This window comes from Platichthys flesus, chromosome 22 (genome assembly GCF_949316205.1).
Source record: "Platichthys flesus chromosome 22, fPlaFle2.1, whole genome shotgun sequence".
In the NCBI taxonomy this organism is placed as follows: domain Eukaryota; kingdom Metazoa; phylum Chordata; class Actinopteri; order Pleuronectiformes; family Pleuronectidae; genus Platichthys; species Platichthys flesus.
In genome coordinates this window covers 13,945,708-13,963,675 of record NC_084966.1, presented here as the reverse complement: position 1 = coordinate 13,963,675, position 17,968 = coordinate 13,945,708, and the positions used below count along the sequence as shown (strand labels likewise).

The 17,968-nt window shown below is 47.2% G+C and overlaps 3 protein-coding genes across 3 annotated transcripts; 1 reads left to right on the top strand and 2 right to left on the bottom strand.

Annotated features, from left to right (window-relative positions):
- Positions 1-104: 104 nt before the first annotated feature.
- LOC133933525 (histone H2A-like) lies at positions 105-491 on the bottom strand. The gene has a single exon (XM_062380656.1). The coding sequence runs from the start codon at positions 489-491 to the stop codon at positions 105-107; it is 387 nt and encodes a 128-aa protein (XP_062236640.1).
- Positions 492-6,109: 5,618 nt separating this feature from the next.
- On the top strand, positions 6,110-6,685 carry LOC133933193 (histone H3-like). The gene is made up of 2 exons (XM_062380136.1): positions 6,110-6,162; positions 6,283-6,685. The coding sequence occupies exons 1-2, from the start codon at positions 6,110-6,112 to the stop codon at positions 6,683-6,685; spliced, it is 456 nt and encodes a 151-aa protein (XP_062236120.1).
- A 1,934-nt stretch (positions 6,686-8,619) lies between these two features.
- Positions 8,620-8,994, bottom strand: LOC133933555 (histone H2B-like). Its single transcript, XM_062380689.1, has one exon. The coding sequence runs from the start codon at positions 8,992-8,994 to the stop codon at positions 8,620-8,622; it is 375 nt and encodes a 124-aa protein (XP_062236673.1).
- Between the last annotated feature and the right edge of the window lie 8,974 nt (positions 8,995-17,968).

Below are 17,968 nucleotides of genomic sequence, written 5' to 3'. Positions count from 1 at the left end.
CGTGTGCTTTAAATTGATGGGTGATATGAGGAGTTTTGTTCTTCAGAGGTGAGTGTGTGGCTCTTAAAAGAGCCTTTGTGTCGTTGGTTTCCAGCAACTTTGCTTTACTTGGACTTGGGGGCCTTCTCGGTCTTCTTGGGCAGAAGAACAGCCTGGATGTTGGGCAGCACGCCGCCCTGAGCGATGGTCACTCCGCCCAGGAGTTTGTTGAGCTCCTCGTCGTTGCGGACGGCCAGCTGCAGGTGGCGGGGGATGATACGGCTCTTCTTGTTGTCGCGGGCGGCGTTTCCAGCCAGCTCCAGGATCTCAGCGGTGAGGTACTCCAGCACAGCCGCCAGGTAGACGGGGGCGCCGGCACCAACGCGATGTGCGTAGTTGCCTTTACGCAGCAGTCTGTGAACACGACCGACGGGGAACTGGAGCCCAGCGCGGGAAGAGCGAGTCTTTGCCTTCGCTCTGGCCTTTCCGCCGGTTTTGCCTCTGCCTGACATTATGGATGTAGATTGTTTCCTAACACACGTCAAAAGAAACTGCGGTGGAAACGTTAGTTACGTATTGTAACTCAAGATTCTATGAGTATAGGCGCAGCCCTTTAAGGCTATCGCTAGTGGGTTTATCCCTCGCGCGCATGCGCAGCACTGAAAACTTTAGTCCACGCCCACCAACGGTGGGCCCCGCCCCGGTCTCACCTGCATAAATTGGGGTGAGACCGGCCGCTCGCTTCCCTACTAATAGCTTTTTCTTCAGCCATAGAGGAAAACCAGTGAGGCCCAAGACTTAAAGGGCTGCGCCTATACTCATAGAATCTTGAGTTACAATACGTAACTAACGTTCTATATCGTATAGGCTTCGCCCTTTAAGGCTATCGCTAGTGGGTTAAAGGCGAAGCTCGATGTAGTCCATGCCTCACTGGGTCTATACAGTTCCACAAGCACAAACACATCTGCCTAATAACCATCAACCATTCCAGACGTCGTGATGGAATAATGTAAAATATTCCAATATGGAATGGTCAGGAAAAGACTACTGCTGTAAGACGTGGCAGACGACGTTACGCACTGTAACAGTCTAACAAATACAGAGTAGAAACCAAACGTCTCTCCCCATCTCCAAAGATGGGAGGGAGAACGTCATACAGAGGCATCCAATAATCCATCACTCTGACAAAACACTTAGTACAGAGTGAGTCATGGAAAAACGGGAAACATCCCGCAGATAAAAGCGGATGAAGGAACAGGCAGAAGACCAGGAAGCTGCAGTGCAGATATCCTCTACCGTCATTCCTCCATGCAGAGCCGCCGAGGAAGAAATTCCTCTGGTGGAATGAGCTCTGATGCTCTGTGGGGGGTCCATGCCTGATGAGAGGTAAGCCTGTGAAACGGCCTCACAAAGCCAATGAGACAGGCGCTGTGCCGACAGAGGGAGCCCTTGAGAATGCTCCCTGTAATGCACAAACAGACGCTGAGAACGTCTCACCGGGGCCGTGCGCGCCACATAACAGGCCAGCGCGCGCACAGGACAGAGAAGATTGGAAGTTGCCTCTTCCTCTGAATTGTGAGGGGGTGGGAAAAAACCCTCCAAAGTGATCACTCTGGATCGGAAAGAACTTGTGATGCTTTTAGGAGTAAAAGCAGGATTAGGGCGTAGAATAGCCGAGCTGCCATCTCCTTGGATCCGAAGACATGAAGGTGCCACAGAGAGAGCAGACAAATCACTAACCCTCTTTGCAGATGTCAAAGCCAACAACAAAGCTGTTTTGATTGACAACAATTTAAGTGGAATTTGCTCCAATGGTTCAAAAGGAGCTTTCACCAAAGCACGTAAAACCAATGCTAAATCCCACTGAGGGGCCAAAGAACGTGACACTGGCCTGTCTCTTCTTACGCCCCTCAGGAAACGCTTTGTCAGAGGATGACTGAACACTGTTCTGCCACCGAACCCCTCATGACAGGAAGAAATAGCAGCAGCGTATGTCTTCACCGTGCTGAAAGCCAAATTCCTATCCATCAAAAGCTGGAGGAATGACAATACCTGAGGCAGGGGACACACCGTGGGATCCAGACTCCTGTCTACACACCAACGCTGAAAAGCGCTCCATTTGGATGTGTATGAAGCTCTGGTAGAGGCGGCCCTGGCGCCCTGGATAGTGCTCACAACATCTTGAGAGAGACCCTGCCTCTCTAAATGTTCCCGTTCAGCGGCCAGGCCCACAGACGCTGACCTATCTTCGGGTAATTCCTGATCGCTCCTCCTGCTTGAGAGAGAGCGTCTCCGCGCCACGGAAGTTCCCATGGCAACCCTGAGATCAGCCGTTGCAGACATGGAAACCATGACGCGCCCGTGCGCTCCGGAGCTACGAGGATGGCTGACAGCCGTTCCTCCAGTACTCGATCCAAGAACCGTGGAATCAATGGACCCGGTGGAAAAGCGTAAAGAAGCGTCCTGGGCCACGGCCGATGCGCTAACGCGTCCACTCCCAGCGGAGGATTGTCCCGCACGCTCAGAGAAAACCACAGAGCGCACTGTGCGTTTCCGCGAGAGGCGAACAGATCCACCTCTGCTTTGCCGAACCTGTTCCAAATCTGAATCACCAGTTCGGGATGAAGGCTCCAATCCCCGTGTCGAGGACCTCCCCTCGACATGATGTCCGCTCCCGTGTTCAAAACACCGGGAATATACACTGCTCTGACTGAGAGAAAGTGTGTGTGTGTCCACAGCAGCAGCCGCCTCGCTATGTTCAGCAGCTGCGCGGAGCGCACTCCTCCTTGGCGATTTATGTAGGCTGCTGTCGCCTTGTTGTCTGTGCGGATCAGGATGTGTTGATCCCGCAGCAGTGACGCAAAATGCTGGAGTACTTTCCACACCGTGAGGAGCTCCAGCGCGTTTATGTGGAGAGACATGTGAGCTGGCCACTGTCCTCCCACCACTTGCGACAGACACGTTCCCCCCCATCCCGAGAGAGATGCGTCTGTGAACACTGAAATGTGTGATGCAGCTCTGCCCAGCGGCACTCCCGCTGACAGTGTGCGGGAATTCTTCCAGTGAAGAAGATCTGCGTTCACTGAGGGAGGAACGACTACCATGCGTCTTCGCTGACGCACAGGATCGACGTGCAGACGAATGAACCATTTCTGCAGACGTCTCATGTGTAACAGACCCAGGGGCACTACCACGTGACCTGCTGACATCATGCCCAGCAGGCGCATGACAGAGAGAGCTGTCAAAACATTGGGGGGCGGGACGCGGCGGAGAAGAGCTGTCAAAGCCTCTGTTCTCTGCTGTGAGAGCCGCGCTCTCATGCTGACGGAGTCTAACTCCACCCCCGGATACGTCACGAACTGGGCGGGGAGAGCGGAGCTTTTCTTCCAGTTGATTGTGAAGCCCAGACTCGACAGATGACACACCAGTGTTTTTGTCTTTAAAACAGCTTCTTCCCTGGAGCGAGCTAATAATAGCAGGTCGTCCAGGTAGAATAGCACTCTCATCCCTGTCCTGCGCAACGGCTCCAGCGCCGTTTCCACACACTTGGAGAAAGTGCGTGGAGCCAGAGAGTAACCGAATGGCAGGCGGTTGTACTGGTACTGTATCCCCTGGAATGAGAAGCGCAGATATCTCCTGTGCTTCGACACGATCGACACGTGGAAATATGCGTCCTTCAGATCTATGGAGGTGAACCAGTCTCCCTGGTGAACACACTCCAACACCTGTCTGATCGTGAGCATGTGAAACCGCCTCTCCATGATCGACTTGTTGAACAGAGACAGGTCGAGGATCGGTCTCACTCCTCCCGTCTTCTTTGGAACCAGGAAATAACGGGAGTAAAAACCCTGTGTCTCCTCTCCCTCGGGAACTTTGGAAATTGCATTTTTCCCCAAAAGTTCCTGTAGCTCTGACTGAAGAGCGAGACGATGTTCCTGAGATGAAAGGATTGTTTCCACTATCCCGTTGAACCGCGGGGGAGGGGAAGCAAACTGCAGAGTGTAACCTCGGCTGATAATCCTGTCCATCCATTTGTCCATCAAACACACGCGCTGCCACTCTGAGTAATGCTCTGAGAGGGGGCGTGCACTTGCTTGGTGCTCTGTGGCTGACATGGTGACGAGCCAAGCCAGAGCCCTGACCGCCGTTGTTCGCATCGGAGGACTCTCCGGAACAACCCATGGGGGGCTCGCAGCGAAAGGGCTGAGCAGAAGCCCCCAGGGCACACAGGTTCTCAACCACACTTGTAGTCAGACGCTGACAAGGAGATGACGCGCCGCTGTCCGAGAGCGGCCGTTTAAGAAGCCCTTTTATTTTACAAGGCTCCTGAACGCATCTCTTATGTGCGATCAAACCTTCGCTCCCGGAAAGAGGAGGAAGGGAGACGCTGATTGCAGATACAGTGTGTGTGTCGTCCATACGAGGCGTTAAGACGGCGCTCGATGGCTCATGGTCACACTCACTGTTAGCAGAAACATGTGAGGGGGAACACCCTGTCTTTGAGACAGAGGAGATGTATCGGCTTAGTGTCGTGAATCTGTGCCGTGGATCAACGGACAGTTCACACAGTGTGGGGAATGTGTGTGAAACAGTGGCAGCAGAGCCAGCGGACTCAGGGGCAGACTGTTTAAAGGATTTGTTCTTCTGGGGAAAAAGTGTTTGTTTTATTACAAAACTCCCCTTGAACTTATCACACATATTCCCCCCCGAATGTCAGAATCTCTTCCCCTGTTTCCTGGGGGGTTCCTCCGGTGGGTTGGACCAGGTACAGGCCGGGCGCCGATTCTTCCACCGAGGATTCTGTCGTTCAGCTGGCGGGCCCGCCCGAGGAGGAGGAGGTGGGGGCTGAACAGCCGAAGCAGGGGGGCGAGACGCTGCCGCCACGGCTGTGGCGGGGCGCCTTGACCGCTGGTAAGAAGGAGCCCGGTGGTCCCGCCGGGGATCCTGTGGACGAGAGACTCGAGACAAGTGTCTCCGGAACCTGTCGGCCTCATCTGCTGTTTTCTGCATCTCTTCGAGCGCCGTCTGCAGCCGAGGCCCGAAGAGTCCGCCCGGACTAATCGGCGCCTCCAGGAGGTCCTTCCTCAGCCCCTCCGGGAGGTTGGAGCGCTCCAGCCACACACCTCGATGCAAAAGCGTCTGCCATGATGAGATGCGGGAACCCGCCACCGCGATGGACGCACCCAAGGTCTGGAGCATGCGGGTGGCCTCGGACAGATCTTCCGCTCTATCGGCCAGGAGGTGTGGCTCCAGAGACATGGAGTGTAACCAGTGGGACAGTAACACTACATTGTTAGCCGCTGCCACTGTCTGGACGGCGCACTGGTGTGAGCGGTCCGCCAGTCTCGTCATCGTCTGGCCCATAGGGGAAGGCGGTACAGGGCGCCGACCCCCGAGCGGATTCACCTTCACGCCGAAGACAGCGGCCAAGCTCGGCTCTAAAGGGGCCACAGGTGGGAAACCATCCTGGGAAATCCCCGCCACTCTTGTGAAGGGGGTGTAAGAGAGGACCGGGGACTTCAATTTCCCAGGCTCCTCCGCTGATCGGGCCACGTAATCCTGGATGCCCGGGAAACAGGGCCAGCACGCGTCCTGCCGGGGCCGTCGTGCCGGTGCGACGACCCCGATGAGGTTATCTGGCGTAGCCGCGACCTGCGGAAATGGCACCGACAGCTGCCTGGAAGTCGCCGCCTTCTCAATCATTGCTGGCATCAGCTGCACGAGGGCACCAATACCAGAAGGCTGAGCGGACACCGGAGTGTCTGTGTGGTCCGACCCCTCGGTCCCGAGGGGGGAACCTACGGGAGGATAATGCTCTTCAGCTCCGGGAGCGGAGTCGGCTGACTCCGGTCCACGATCATCATTAAAAAAGTCGATGGCTTCATCCAACCCAAAAACACGCTGCGAGGCGAACCCTTCGCCGTCCATCTCGGCGTAAGCCTCAGCCCGTCTGCGTCTCTCTGAATCCTCGAGGAGTTTGCAGAACGCACAGTTAGCTCCGGGGGTGAGCGCCCGACCGGCGTGTTCCGGGCCGAGCCAGGACTCGCAGCGCGGGTGGAGGTCATCGGACATTATGTACCCGGTTCGGCACTCCGGGCACAGGCGAATGTTGGAAGTAGTGTGCTGCTTCATGGCTGAAGAAAAATGGGAAGCGAGCGGCCGGTCTCACCCCAATTTATGCAGGTGAGACCGGGGCGGGGCCCACCGTTGGTGGGCGTGGACTAAAGGTTTCAGTGCTGCGCATGCGCGCGAGGGATAAACCCACTAGCGATAGCCTTAAAGGGCGAAGCCTATACGATATAGAACCAAGCAGACCGCCCGTAAATCCACCGGAGGCAAAGCCCCCAGGAAGCAGCTGGCCACCAAGGCTGCGCGTAAGAGCGCCCCGGCCACCGGCGGCGTGAAGAAGCCTCACCGTTACAGGCCCGGTACCGTGGCTCTGAGAGAGATCCGTCGCTACCAGAAATCGACGGAGCTGCTGATCCGCAAGCTGCCCTTCCAGCGCCTGGTGAGAGAAATCGCTCAGGACTTCAAGACCGACCTGCGCTTCCAGAGCTCCGCTGTCATGGCTCTGCAGGAGGCCAGCGAGGCCTACCTGGTCGGCCTGTTTGAGGACACCAACCTGTGCGCCATCCACGCCAAGAGGGTTACCATCATGCCCAAGGACATCCAGCTGGCCCGCCGCATCCGCGGAGAGAGAGCTTAAACTGCTGCTGCTCCACTGACCATAACAACGGCTCTTTTAAGAGCCACTTCACTGTACTCAAGACAAAAGACCTTTGTTGCCCTGCTTGTGCAAGACTGTTAATACATATAATTGACTGCAGAGATTAAAGTAAATATCAATACCATTAAAGCATAAATAAACCACTTTCTGTAAAGTAAACATAGTACAGCACAAGGAGCATTTACACAAGTTTAAACATTTAACTGCAGTATAGTTTTATAACATTAACTAACAGCAAACGGTTACTATTTCATAATACTACATAAATAGTTCACAGTGACACATATTTGTTACATTATTAGCTCTGCAAAGAATACACATAGAAAATTATGCAAAGTAAGACCTGGCCTGCTTTTAATCTAATATTAATTAATATCGCTGCTTTCACTTCACCTGTTAAATGGAACCATCGTTAGAGATGCAATGAAATAAATGCTGTGGATGCTGGAGAGTCATTCTATAATTAGGAGTTCATTTCATATCCATGTTGAAATAGTCAATTTGACTAAATATTCACTTCTTGTTTGATTTTCTCTTCAGCTATATATATATATTATCTATTTTAAATTTAGATATTCTATGTTATTTTTTCTAACATTTTTTTTGGGGGGGGGGGTTGTAATTACTGAACATTGCTAGAAGATAGCCAGTGACTGCTTAATGTTATTGTTTTGCATTTGATAATAAAAATCTTAAGTCTTGAAGGAATGGTCAAATTAATATTGAGGCACATTTCTCTCGTTTAATACAAAAATTCAACAGGTTGTATCATTTATTTGTATGGATGAGTATGTATAGCCTTGCTGGAATTTGCAATGTCTCTGCTGTCTGATTTAGAAAATACCATCTTTGGTTATTCACATTAACAATAGGATATCTGTTTATGTAAGTAAAATAATAATTAAAACATGACAAATGTTTTTGAAAACTATTTGTCTCGTGAGTGAGAGATCCCTGTCAACCTGTCCATACGTTACTCTTAGTCTTCTCCGACTTGAATAGGCAATAAGACATTCATATTACTAATATAGGCCTTAGTGTCAACAGACATACTGTGTATTCAGAATCCACACAAATGTGCAGTATGTGAGAGTGTTTGTATAGTTTGCTGTGGGTAAATCGTAGCACGTAAACAGGTAATTTAAACCATTCAAAAATACTTTATTTTTGTAATTCCCATGCTCACTGCGATAACTCATCATTGTGGACGGACAGCTACAGGTGGCGGGGGATGAAAAAAGCAGGTTAAGGATGCAACCACAAAACCATGACCATTTTTCCTAAGGTCCATATCTGCATTAGAGACCAGATGAATTTAGTAAAACAGAATCCAGCAGAATGACAGTTTGAAATCAACAACACTTTCACACATACATGAGGTGCTTTTCAAACTGTTCAGTATCCAATGATGCTTACTGAAAGATTAGCATATTAACATATTCTGTATATTATCTATTCTCAGAGTAGTAAACAAACAAGGTATATTTGTCAAGCTTAATAATACTGTAAACAACTTTGAAGAATTTATTCCTCTGACCATTTTGCATTCCAACACCCAAAATGATTTACATCTAGCTATGGAAGATAGCCTGATATATATATATATATATATATACATACCATTCTAACCACCAGGGGGTAGAACACCTCCTCATAAATATCGCGGATCACTGATAGAAACCACTATTAGATTTAAAAATTCATATTTTTAAGTTGGAGTGACTATGCAGGATGTTAAGAATGTATTCATCATGATAATCCTTTTCAAATTGATTAAACCATGCTCCATTATTAGTTAAAAGTGGCTGTTTAAATATTGATGGACATGTCATTAGAGTCAGGACAGTTTGTCTCCATAGAAAAAGTGTGTGGCTCTTAAAAGAGCCGTTGGTTTGAGGTCTCCGCAGAGTGGTTTACTTGGAGCTGGTGTACTTGGTCACGGCCTTGGTGCCCTCAGACACGGCGTGTTTAGCCAGCTCCCCGGGCAGCAGCAGGCGGACGGCGGTCTGAATCTCCCTGGAGGTGATGGTGGAGCGCTTGTTGTAATGAGCCAGACGAGAGGCCTCACCGGCGATGCGCTCGAAGATGTCGCTCACGAAGGAGTTCATGATGCCCATGGCCTTGGAGGAGATCCCAGTGTCGGGGTGGACCTGCTTCAGCACCTTGTACACGTAGATGGCGTAGCTCTCCTTCCTGGACTTTCTCCTCTTCTTTCCGCCCTTACCGGGGGCCTTCGCCACCGCTTTCTTGGAGCCCTTCTTGGGCGCGGGCTTCGCTACTTCAGGCATTGTCACGAGATTTTTTCGTTCAAATGAATACAGACGTTGCTGGCCAGGCTGTATTTGAACATATCACATGTAAATCATTGTGTGCCGTTCCCTCTCTGTCATTGGCTGAATGTGGAGTGCCAGTGTAACAGCACGGGGGAGTGTCTCCATGTTCGTGAGTCCATTATTCTGCTGCCGACAGAGGTTGAACTGTTCAGCTCATCTGGAACATTTGGGGTGTTGAGAACTTTAAGATGTCCCTGAAACTTATTAGGATTTATGTTAGTATCACATAAGTATCATTAAAAACAATCTAAACCAAAGCAACCTGATAAATGCACAGCTCTAAATGATAGAATATGTGGGAAATATGTAGCCCTGACACGGTGACTTTTGGTGACTTTTGGTCTAATGGTTACAGTGAAACACACAGTAAGTTCAACTTCAGGTTCATCGACCTGTCCATTTAGGAAGCCCAAGTGATTGTGAATGAATTTCACCGGTTTTGGTGCAAATGAAAGTGACAATAAGTGCAATAAAGAGGCAAAAGCAAGACCACAACAGAAAGGGAACAGTTTTATACGTGCTGGCCATTGACATTTGCTCTCTCCTCATCCTTCCCGACTGAATCTTCTGAAGTTTCGTGCTCTGCTAGTGTCCGTGTCACTACCTGTAGCATGAGGCGGTGCCTGAAGTCCTTTCAGGTAGCAGAGATAATCTAGCTCCTCCAGGATAGAACATCCAAACGTGCAGGAGCAAGAAGGTTTGTTGTGTGCCGTAGAAGAGCATCAACCCATCAGCAGAACCGGTATCGTCTCCTTTGTGCGTGGAACATATACAGGTGTAGCTGGCCACTGGGGAACCGCCCTGCCAAAGAAAAGAAGGGAAAAAGATGATTGTGATAAATTTGGCACGTGTTTATTATAATCGTCATTATTTGTAATTTATTAAATTAGACAAATTCTATAGAAACGTGGTCCTGCCTGCTGCCTCTGAATAGTATAGTCCAATTAGCTTCAACGTCACGACCTGTTTAATAGAGTACAGGGAGATTTCAGCCGGTTAAAAGTCGCCAACATCACTCTGATAGACTTTCATAATAACACGCTGTCTTTCAAAGTGCAGGCGCTGCAATCCCAGACAGCACACACACACACAGGCCCCGGGGGCCCACTTACTCGCTCAGAGCAACACAGTGATACGTGAGGAGCGTTACCATGAACAATCTGGTAAGGGACTTTGTTGAAGAACAGTGGACACAGGTATACTACAAAGTTTCTCTCTGGTAACTTCTCATTGCACAACCAATCAAGTGCTGTGTTTTATTTGAGAGTGTATTGCAACAGTGTGTCCATTAACCAGTGAGTAGGTCAATAGGTCAGTCAGTCAGGGTCCAGAAGGCTTCAGTGTAAGGCCCTTACCAAACTCCTGAGGTACGAGGGAACGTCAGTGTCTAACGGACGCTGTGGTGTGCACGTAGAGGACCACTCGTGTGTTCTTCATAGCAGCAAATGAAGATATGTGAATATTTATGTGTGCGTGTGGATATGTGTGTGAGTGTCTGTGTGTCTGTGTATTCATGTTAATGTCTGTTTGTTAACCTATTTGAATTAAAATACAAGTCAGATAATGTAAGTAACATGATGAATTTATTTAACTTGGCCAACATTTCTTTTTTCTTGTCTCACCACTCTCCCCACGTGCTTGACTGAAAGATGGAATGAGTAATGTCAACTTCACTTCCTTAATTTGTGGTCAGATTGTTGTTATAGATATTTTATAGTGATGCTGTTACAGGGGGTGACTCATTTTCACCTACGCCTCAACATCCATTCAAAACAACAAACTGGTGAGGTGCAGCACCTAATCAAACAGCTCTGTCCCTGGTCCTTTTTAATTACACTCTGATATTTAACTTAGTGTTCAACTGATCAAGTTGATGCAGCTACAGAGCTAATTTTCAAAGCTCAGAACAGATCAGAATCTGCAATAAAACAGGAGAAGCTGAGCTACTGGAAAACAAAGCATCTGACAGGACATGTAGGAGAGTTCAACTGGTAGTGGACGTTGTTCCAGTTGACATATCTGGAGAGCAGCTCCATCTGTTGGCTGCCTGGTATTACTACAGTATATATACACACATATATGTGTATATATATATAACAGTTCACCAGGCGTGTTGGTTTATCCTAAATAAGAGAAGAGCCGGACTGGTCCAATTTAAATATTTATTGAGATGCAATAAAAGTTTAACAACATAGCTATGGACAATTATCACAACCTAGGCTAATTAAGTTAGCAATAGGTAGTTAATAATGGCCCCGAACAAAAGGGGTTTGATATAGTTATAACAGTAGATTTAATATGATTGGTTATGAAAGATTGAAGGGGAGTCACCGCAAATCAATTTGGTTCTCCCTTGTTGGTGCACAGGCATGTCCACGCCTCTTGGCACAGAAATCCAGGAAGTGACAAGAAGCCGCTCTCTGTGACGCTACTACTACTCTGATAGTTGCTAAGCAAAATGTTCACTTCATGAAAGGCCTTGACACAGCTGATGCCATGTGGGCCATTGGAGAAAGGAATATGATGTTCCTGCTATATTCAAACAATGTCCTGTTGATGTAAACATTAGGATCCTCGAAACCAAAACAACTAGACAAAACAATGTCAACAAAGTCACTTTGTCCGACCTCCAGAACTTATCAGACCGCTGCTTGAAATATATTTGGATGAGTCTAAGGGAATAATGGTTTAATACTAAAAGTTAGAATTCAGAACAATTATAAGATTCATTATTAACAATATGCAGCAAGGGTTATTTATAAATCATTTGAATAAAGGCCTTATATATGGCCCAACTGCTCATGCTTCCCCCCCCCCCTTTAGTTGCAAATAGTTTCAGTCAGACCCAAATACCATCTAGAATTTAAATTCCTAACATTGGCTCTACGCTTGTCACCCTGGAGGAGGTGGTGGAGGACAGAATGCTGGCAAAACTGCTGATAATCATGGACAATCCCTCTCACCCCCTCCACATAACACTGGACAAGCTAAGGAGCAGCTTCAGCCACAGACTCATTCAACCCCGCGGCTCTAAGGAACGATACAGGAAATCGTTCCTCCCAACCGCAATAAGACTGTACAACGCATCTACCTCTGTCAGAGCCACCATCACAGAACTGCACTAAACATACCTGTCTCAATTCATAATTTTATACAATAATATTGTCTTTTGCACACTCAGTCTACATATTCTTACACTCATAGTATATTATATTATCTATTGTATCGCCAAATACTTATATTTATACTCGTACTATATATCATATATTATATCATACCCTTTAAATATTCTTTGTATATATAAGTCTATATACACATATTTATACATGTGTACATGTTATTATTATTATATTTTACTATTATTATTATTATATATACTGTTGCTGCTATTATTACTATATACTGCTATTATATTGGTATAATTACTTTCATATATAAATATATATTATATACTATACATACTGTACTATTTTGTATATACTGTCTAACAATAACATTACCATCATATCATCAGTACTATTACCATCATCTGCCACTGCACCTTATCTACCCATTTATCTTGTGTTTCTGTTTTTATTCTTTCTACCTTCATATTTTATATTTTATTCTATTGTATTGTATTTTATTGTATTTTATTGTATTCAAATGTACTGGCTGCTATGACAAATTAATTTCCCTTCGGGGATGAATAAAGTTATCTATCTATCCTCTAGGCGAGCTAAAATGATATATCAGTAAAATGTACACATTTCCCATTAATTCAGGATGTTTTCTAGCAATTGAAATGATCAGAATGTCCTCAGGACAAAGGGCAGTGAATATATGATTGTTTTTTAAAAAGTGGTCTTTACCCACTTTAAAAGTACCATAACAACACATGACAGCTAGTTTGACAACCACACATTCCAAAACTAATATCAGACTAGTACCAGAATGATTGGGATTGGTCAATTAAGCACATTTATGATTATTATGATTCATGTGATCTCTTGCACACCCTAGCTTACCGGCACATTGTTTCTCTGTCCAATTGGCAGGGACAGGGATATTGTTTTCTCTGCGTATTCAAATGCCAGTTCACGGCACTTAACTGGAGCAAGGCCATGGAACTGGTCGGCTAGATGTTTCAAGTGTTTGGAAAGCTCCTCCTCCATCTCATCTGTGAATATTCTCTTTACCTCAGCTACTGCTCTCAATATTCCTATCCCTTCCAGCTTTTCTTAAGGACTTCTTTCCTTGCATGACCTCAGCGGCTGCACTCTCCATCTCTGCGAGGGGTGTTTGGCCCCAGGTTGTCTTCCTGGTGTAGTTTCTTGGCATGATGGCTTTTCTACAATGTTTATGACATTAGAAATAAACATATTTACACTAAAATATGTTTAAGACTAAACTTAACTTGTGCTTCATGTCTCACTTTATCGACAGCATTTGTCCCATTTTACCCCACAGCCACCGTTTTAGAAAAAAACAATCATTGGACAAACTAAAAACTTTTTGAGTTTTTATGACGAGGAAGTTACCACAGGTCCTCTAATGTGTTTGAAAGAGGCGGGTGAGGTGAGGTGCATTAAGCTGCAACATGACACTTAACCACCAGATGTCACTCAATGATACAAACTGAACCTTCTAAACAAAATGTCAATCTCTAAAAATAATGTTGTGCATTGTCTTGTATGTAAATTAAAACAGATTGTTTTCATGTCATTCTATTTGGGACAAACAAAATAAAAGAAACTACAAATGACACAGTAATAAACTGCTCTACTTTTATAAGTTCTGAAAATACCATGAACAATGTCACTGTTCTGTCCGCTGAAATAAATTGAGTATCATTTCATCCGTGTCAATTTTTTTATGCTTTCAGTTTCTAGTTTGTCGTGCCAGTTTTATACATTTATTAAATTTGCGCTCCATGTGAAATGTTTGTGGGGAGAACATCAACAACTGGGACTTATTATAGCATGGATCATGAAAATGTATTTGGTAATTCAGCCATATTAGTAAGACAACCATAACATCCCTTTAAGAATCAATTAAACGTTGGTGTTTATCCAGATAGAGGAGCTTATCAAGGATTTATTTTATTGTCTTTAACATTTGAGTAAAGGGCTTTTAAAAACATATTCACCAATTTTCCCAGTAATCATTTTATAGTTGTGAGGAAAAAAAACAGACTTGTTGTGCATATGCTACATGAAGTGTGGCAAAGAATACATTCTTTGCAAAATCCCAAATTTGTACCTCTCTGTTTGATGAACTTCAAAAGTTTTGCCTCATAACCTACATATAAGTACTGATACGTGATGTATTCGGATTCAGGAGTTCCTCAAAGTGTTCCTTCCAACGTCCGACGACCTCCTCAGTTGAGGTCAACAGAGTCCCATCCTTACTGTACACAGCTTGGATGGTTCCCCGCTTCCCCCTCCTGAGGTGCCGGATAGTCTTCCAGAAACACTTTGGTGCCGACCGAAAGTCCTTCTCCATGGCCTCTCCGAACTTCTCCCACACCCGCTGCTTAGCCTCCGACATGGCAGCAGCTGCAGCCCTTCGGGCCTGTCGGTACCCTGCAACCGAGTCAGGAGTCCACCAGGATATCATATCCCGGAAGGCCTCCTTCTTCAATCGGACGGCTTCCCTGACCACCGGTGTCCACCACGGTGTCCGAGGGTTACCGCCCCTTGAGGAGCCTAAGACCCTGAGGCCACAGCTAGCCGCCGCAGCTTCAGCAATGGAGGCTTTGAACACCGCCCACTCCGGCTCAATGCCCCCAACCTCCACAGGAATGCCAGAAAAACTCCGCCGGAGGTGTGAGTTGAAGATACCTAGGACGGGGGCCTCCTCCAGGCGTTCCCAGTTCACCCGCACTACTCGTTTGGGCTTACCAGGTCTATCCGGAAATTTCCCCCATTCCCTGATCCAACTCACAACCAGATGGTGGTCGGTTGACAGTTCCGCCCCTCTCTTTACCCGAGTGTCCAAAACATGCGGCCTCAGATCAGATGAAACAATCACAAAATCGATCATTGATCTTCGGCCTAGGGTACTCTGGTACCAGGTACACTTATGAGCACCCTTATGTTCGAACATGGTGTTTGTTATGGATAATCCATGACTAGCACAGAAGTCCAATAACAAACGACCGCTCGGGTTTCGATCAGGGAGGCCGTTCCTCCCCACCACGCCTCTCCAGGTGTCTCCATCGTTGCCCACGTGGGCGTTGAAGTCACCCAGCAGAACTACGGAGTCCCCTACTGGAGCCCCATACAGGACTCCATTCAGGGTCTCCAAGAAGGCCGACTACTCTGAGCTGCTGTTTGGTGCATACGCACAAACAACAGTCAGAGTTTTCCCCCCTACAACCCTTAGGCGCAGGGAGGCGACCCTCTCGTCTACCGGGGTAAACTCCAACACCGCGGCGCTCAGCCGGGGATTTATGAGTATCCCCACACCCGCCCGGTGCCTCACGCCCTCGGCAACTCCGTAGAAGAATAGAGTCCAACCCTTATCCAGGAGTACGGTACCAGAGCTGAGACTGTGCGTGGAGGTAAGCCCCACCAGATCTAACTGATAGCGCTCCACCTCCCTCACAAGCTCCAGGTCCTTTCTCCACAGCGAGGTGACGTTCCACGTCCCCAGAGCCAGCTTCTGCCGCCCGGGTCTGGTCCGTCGAAACCCCTGACCTTTGCTGCCACCCATGTGGCTGCGCACCCGACCCCAACGGGTCTTCCCACAGGTGGTGGGCCCATGGGATGAAGAGAGGGGGGGTGCCACGTAGTTTGTTCGGGCTATGCCCGACCGGGCTCCGTGGCAAACCCGGCCACCAGGCGCTCGCCATCGAGCCCTCCGTCTGGGCCTAGCTCCAGACGGGGGCCCCGGGCTTCCTCCGGGCCGGGTCACATCTCCTCTTTTTTCGTTATTCATTAAGGTTTTTTGAACCATTCTTAGTCTGGCCCCTCACCTGAGACCACTCTGCCATGAGAGACCCTACCAGGAGCACAAGGCTCCAGACAACACAGCCCTCAGGTTCATAGGGACACGCAAACCTCTCCACCACGATAAGGTGACAGTTCCATGAGAGGATTGTTGGGATTGTTCTGTAGAATAAGATGAGAAAAAAGTTTGTAAAAACACTAAAGCAATGCCAGAGATGTAAATAGATGACCAATTGGAATCTACTTTAAAAATATTTTACAAATGATGGTTAATTGAATAGAAATAGGCTAGATGAACAGATGAATAATCCTCAATCAGCATGCTAACATATTTTCGTAACTTACCTGACCACCTATTATTACCTATTATTACCTAGAGCAGACCTTATTAGACCTGCTGTAGTGTGCACGATGCTGGCAGTTATCTGTGCACGTGATGGAGACATGCACAGTGGAGGGTTGTAATTAAACGTGCAGCGTGTGCAAATAGAATTTGAAAAATCAATACATGCAGACTGTCAAGTGTCATTTGCAGTTAACGATAAACAACTTACTCACTTGTCAACGATGAGAGTGACCGTCGGGCGAGTGATGCGTTCTCACTCGTTTGCATTCTCAGTTGGTGGAGTTGAACCCACACAACATCTGCAGCGCCATCGCGCGACATGTTCACGTAGCGTTTCAAATAGTAGATGAGAATCGTAGTATTGAATCTGGCTGAGTACAGCAGTGATTGGACCTGATTATTGAATTTTAGCTTGAGGAATCGATCATTTCAGGATACTTCAAAGTAGACGCAGACAACTGGTCACATCGAAAGAGCGTGACAGCGCAGGATAAACAGGGACCGGGCCCTCAACATGAGATAAACTCAGTCGGCGAACTTCCAGCTCCATTCGTTTAATTTCCCCATGAGTCACATCCTGGAATTTTGTGTCAATTACTCCAATTTCCACCAGATTATCACGAGGATCCTCCTGACATTCTCCTTTAAACGTTTATCCCCGATATCCATCTTGAAATGATCAGCAATTTGAATTAATTGATCTCACGAACAGCGGTCTAATAACTCCTCTGACGGAGCACTCAGAAACTCATCCACAGTAGCCATGACTGAAAAACACAGCTAACCTGCCTGAATATTAACATTTAACTCTGTGCACCGGTGGTCACACTCCTAAAGCTGTACACAGCAACACGTCACTGCAGCGCTGTCCCGCTGACTGCCTAACCAGAAACTGATTAAAGATCCCCCCCCCCCCCAGTCTCCTGGGGCCGGTATTTCAAAACTTGTAATCCAGATCAGAATGATCCGGATAACCAAATCCCCCTTACCTCAGCCACGGATCAACCTGATCTATCCTGGTATTTCAAAACTTTGCTGGATTGGATCAGAGTGATCCTGATACCGGCAGATTGGGATGTCCAAATCCGTCCCGCCCCCTGGATCACAGACAGGAAACAGGAAATGGAGCCAACATTTTACAGAAAAAGGAGAAGCTAGCTCAACTATTGTCTCTGAATTAAAGTATAATCTTAGCCAGTGTTGATGCGTCCTCAGACTAGATGAAAGGCAATCATTATATTGAGTTAACCAATTATGTAAATCAGCACAAAGTTGAAAGAAGAGCTTGGCGATCTCTAATTAAGCACAGTTCGCGCTAATGCGAGCTAACGCTGCTCCATTGACTCCTGTGTTAAGGAGCTAACAAGCTAGTAAATAGGCTAGCGTCTGTATGTCGCGGTCCACAGTCCATTTGAATGCATTCACTCGCAAGGCATTGTGTGTAGATTTTAAAATGTGTTGTACATATCTTTTTAGGAAACAGTTGTTAACAAAGGGGACAGCCCTAAAACCTTAATATTAGATTTTCTTTACAGATGTCTGTGGGAAGAGACTTGCACAGACTTGCTCCAAATGGCATTACTTTTTGAGCTTTGGCTATGAAAATTAAGTGTGTGTGCTGAATGCACGTGAATAAAAACATTTGACAGAG

What these genes read in the sequence shown, in the direction of transcription:
- LOC133933525 (XM_062380656.1), bottom strand. Translation starts at nt 491, where the DNA reads ATGTCAGGCAGAGGCAAAACCGGCGGAAAGGCCAGAGCGAAGGCAAAG.
- LOC133933193 (XM_062380136.1), top strand. Translation starts at nt 6,110, where the DNA reads ATGGCTGAAGAAAAATGGGAAGCGAGCGGCCGGTCTCACCCCAATTTA. An exon ending in TCTCACCCCAATTTATGCAG is followed by an intron (nt 6,163 to 6,282) that starts GTGAGACCGGGG and finishes TATACGATATAG; the next exon opens with AACCAAGCAGACCGCCCGTA.
- LOC133933555 (XM_062380689.1), bottom strand. Translation starts at nt 8,994, where the DNA reads ATGCCTGAAGTAGCGAAGCCCGCGCCCAAGAAGGGCTCCAAGAAAGCG.